The following is a 4165-nucleotide window of genomic DNA, read 5'->3' on the forward strand; positions in this document are numbered from 1 at the left end:
GAGCACCAAATTCAACTAATAAGCTTCTGCCGAGGGCTCAACGTGTCCCTCTGTAATATGCCTGTCGTCAGCTGGGGGCAGTGAAGCACATTGCCGAGGGAGCGAGGAAACTTTTGCATGCGAATGTTGGTTTTGCGAACCATGTGTGTTCGTATTTGAGAACTTTGTTGGTAAATATTAAATTACTTCTACATGCGTTTGTTTAAAATAATAAAAAAATCAATCAAAATGTGATATATTCAAAGAATCTATCAAAAATTAATTTCGCAGCATAATTTTAATAAAAACTTAAATATCATAAATAAATAAATTATTTATTTTAAGCTCAATATATTATACAACATGGGTCAAAGGATAAAAACTTGATAATTTTATGAATTTAAACTAGCAATATACAGCTGTTTTCGCAAAATTGAGGAGATGAAGACGTAAAATATTAATTTCAACGTCAAAATTTTGATTAGCATAATAGAAGAGAAATATTTGGGGCAAAAGTCCTATGATTGATGAAAATAAATAAATTTAATAAATATCCTTTCAAAAACAGCAGATATTTGTAGATTGCAAAAACACAAATTTGATTATCCAATAGAAACCTCAAAGTAAAGTTTATATCAATTTCGTATTTCAAATTGTCAATATTTTTCCAAAATTATCAAATTATTTAAATTCTTATAGTCGTTAATTTTCCGAAAATATTTCTTCAACCTGAAATGTGTGTTAATTTTTTTTTTCTTTTGCTTTTTTTAAGAGGTCTTTCATTTACAATTAGACGAGCGCCTTGGTAGATCTAGCTACACTAAACTGTCACTTGTAATTAAATAAAAATAAAAATTAATAAATAAATTACTAGAATTCTTTTTTCTTAAAAATGGAAAAGCTTACTTTTAAACTGGATTGAAAGTCAAAATTTGATGGGAAAAAATTAAAAAAAAAAAAAATCAATATAGACTCCCAGGACTTACCAAGAGTTTTTTTTTTAAATTGTTTTTGAATTATATTTATAAATTCTTGTGTGTTTCCATTTTGTTGTAGACATGTTGTGTTTGTTTATTACTGTTGTTTATTTGCCCAAATTGATAAATCACATTGTTTACATTCAATTGTTGAAAAAAAAACTTCCACGATCAAAAAGATTCCATCCGCCGCAGTGAACCTTGGTGATGATAATTGAAGAAATTTTCCCCTTCATTTCACTAAAGAGTAAAAATTGCAGTATTTTTTTTATATATTTAATTGACACAAGAAAAAAGTAGTCGGCTCAAAAATTTAAATAACGGGAATTTTCAGCAAAGGAACGTCCCTTGCCATCTCCTAATTAATTTATTACTCCACCATCTGTCTTTCGAAGCAGCATTTTGACACTGGCCGCCAAAGTAAATCCCCATTTTAGCATGTGCAGACTTAGAGGCGCGTATTTCATATACGTGCACAAGCCTAGCTTCTCGTCGGTTGACGTCGGCGACACAGCAGCGCCCACGCATCTCTCTCCCTAATGCACTGATTTGCATGGAAGTTATGCGCGCCCTAGCTGTTGAGATTGCCGAATGGATCATCGCAAATTGCTATTAGTCAGCGTTATTGCGGTGTGCGTGCGGCGCGCCGAATTAACTCTCGCGCTTATGCGAGTTTAATTAAATTTTTCGGCGTTGCCTTTGCAAAAAAAAACTGCCTGCGGCGAGTGTGTTTGTTTTGGGATTATTAATGCGCAGTTTGGGCCCAGAGCACCACTGCGATGCATTACGTCATTTGCATATCAAAGGAGAGGTGGTGGCCGCGAGAATGTAAATTAAAATTAGCTTGGCCAGGCTGACTTCATCCCTTAATTTAAGTTGTAAAAACATTTAGAAAAAAATTAATAAAATACATGGAAATTAATTATATCTTAATTTTAGTTTAAAATTAGTTTAAAAAAGGAAAATAAAACAGTTTTAAGAGTGCTTGAAAAAATAGAGAAAGAATAAAAGGGTGTAATTTCTTTAGAAAATATGTAATTTTTACAATTATTCAAAATTCTAAAAAAATCTTCAAATTTTATAAAAGAATTAAAAATAAGTTTGCAGCTTTACTTTAACCAAATCCTTTCCAATGATTCATTGAAAATATTGCCTAATTTTAAGGGTCCTGTAATTTATGGTAACTTTTTTACCTCTAATTTGACACTTTTTGCTACCTTTTGGAAACGAAAATTACAATTTATTGCAAAAATTAAATTTTTAGTGTGCTCAACATACGAGATATCATCGAAATATTTAAAACTAAATGAAAAGTCTTTAAATTTATATGTTATGTTTACCTGTTGTTCTTTTCAGAAAGTACAACTTTTGTAAATACTGCTCATATATTTTCGGGAAAAAATGAGAAATTAAATGTACACACATTTGCGAGAAACATAAATTTGAAAATAAAAATGTAATACTTTATGAAAAGAAATTTAATCAACACGGAAAGAACAATTATTGTGCGTCTTAATCTCATCGATCTCATTTTCTGCGTCTTTCAATTTTTGAGGAACTTCAATTTTACGAGCGTCAATAATCACTGCACGGAAACGGCTGGTTTACCACATAATCTGCATGTACACGTCAGTAAGTACAAACACGTTTTTTTTTTATAATATAATATAGAGTGAGGGGTTTCCAGGATGTGGAAATATGAGAATACTCATTTTGTTGGTGCGATAAGAATTGAAAATTTTTGTACTGCTCAAAAGGCACGGTCTGTGAATGAAGATAATAATCAAGGAAAAAGCATTTGCTTGAGTCCAACTTTTTGTCAGTCAGCAGCGATGGAGGAAGCCGGCAAGATCTCAATTCTCCTTGTCTCCTTCTTAATAGTTTTAGCCATCGTCGTTGGCAACATTTTGACAATCATTGCAGTTTTGAGGAAACCCAAAATGGGAACGGTCTCGAATCAGTTTGTTTTGGGTCTCGCAATTGCCGACTTGCTGGTATGATTTTTAATTTTTCTTTAAATAATAATTCAACCTCTTTTCTTTTGTAATATTTAGGTTGCCTTTGCGTTGCCGTACAACTTGATTGTGATATTTTTCGTTTCGCCAAAAATGAAATTCACTTATCCAGAATTCGTGGGCTCCTGTGTCGCCCCTTTGATGCCTCTGATTGTTTCCTCCATTGCGTCCAATTTGAACTTGCTTCTCATCGGCATGGATCGATTATACGCTGTAAGCAACCCTCTCTCTCACCGCGCTTTTATGTCCAGAAGGTAAAAATAACATCAATCAAAATGTGGAATTTTATTTTTTTGCGAACAGAAAAGCGCGCCTAGCAGTTTGCTGCTCATTCCTCATTGCAACTTTTATGTCGTCTCTGCTTTTTATTCTGAATGATTGGAAAGAGGATGAAGAAAGTCCCTGCGTGAGTATTCAAAATTAATTTGATATTTGTTATTATTTTTCAGTCTGGCAAAAATTTTGAATGTAAAAATTAACTTTCTAATTTTCTTGCAGATTAAAACAAATATGTCATTTGTTTACTATTCCTGCGTTCTGCTTCCAACCTTTGTGATGACCATAATTTTACTTTTCATTGCCTATGGAAAAATTCTGCACGTAGCGGCAACAGTTTCAACCAACGCTAAGAAATCACTAAAAGTAATTATTTAAAAAAAATTTAGATCTTTTTCAAATATTTGCTTTTCTCTTTTTTACAGATGGTTTCTCTCATTATCAGTTGCTACTGTATTTGTTGGCTTCCGTTTATGATTCGTTTGTTCATTGAACAATACGACAAGGATAACCACAACTTTCAGAGCAATACAGCACTCTATTATGCCCAAATTGGAACATTTCTTCTCATGTGTTCAAACTCATTCATGAATCCGATTATTTACACCATGAAATCTGGTGACTTTCGAAAAGCGTATCGGGAAATAATCTTGTGTAAGAAAGAAGTAGTTGCTCAAGATGGAAGTAAACAAGCCACAAGCAATGACGCATGACTCTCTCAGCAACGAGTGATATTTAATTACAAAATTATAACGAACTTTAAATATTTGTAAATTTGTAGACATAATTTTGGTTAATTTATAAATATGGACTTTATTTGATCTCAATGAACTCACCGTTTAATTCTCTCTTAATATGATTATTATTACGGCCTGTAAATTTTGTGTAATAATTTCTGAAAAAGATAATTAAAAAGAA

General features: G+C 32.2%; 1 protein-coding gene across 1 annotated transcript; it reads left to right on the top strand.

Moving 5' to 3' along the window:
- Window positions 1–2727: 2727 nt before the first annotated feature.
- LOC132192819 (D(2) dopamine receptor-like) lies at window positions 2728–4165 on the top strand. The gene is made up of 5 exons (XM_059612985.1): window positions 2728–2950; window positions 3011–3225; window positions 3275–3377; window positions 3470–3613; window positions 3673–4165. Exons 1-5 carry the CDS (start codon window positions 2789–2791, stop codon window positions 3958–3960), a joined length of 912 nt encoding a protein of 303 aa, XP_059468968.1. The 5' UTR covers window positions 2728–2788; the 3' UTR covers window positions 3961–4165.

The sequence above is a fragment of the Neocloeon triangulifer genome, unplaced genomic scaffold (genome assembly GCF_031216515.1).
Source record: "Neocloeon triangulifer isolate White Clay Creek 2 clone unplaced genomic scaffold, ASM3121651v1 ptg000003l, whole genome shotgun sequence".
NCBI lineage: Eukaryota > Metazoa > Arthropoda > Insecta > Ephemeroptera > Baetidae > Neocloeon > Neocloeon triangulifer.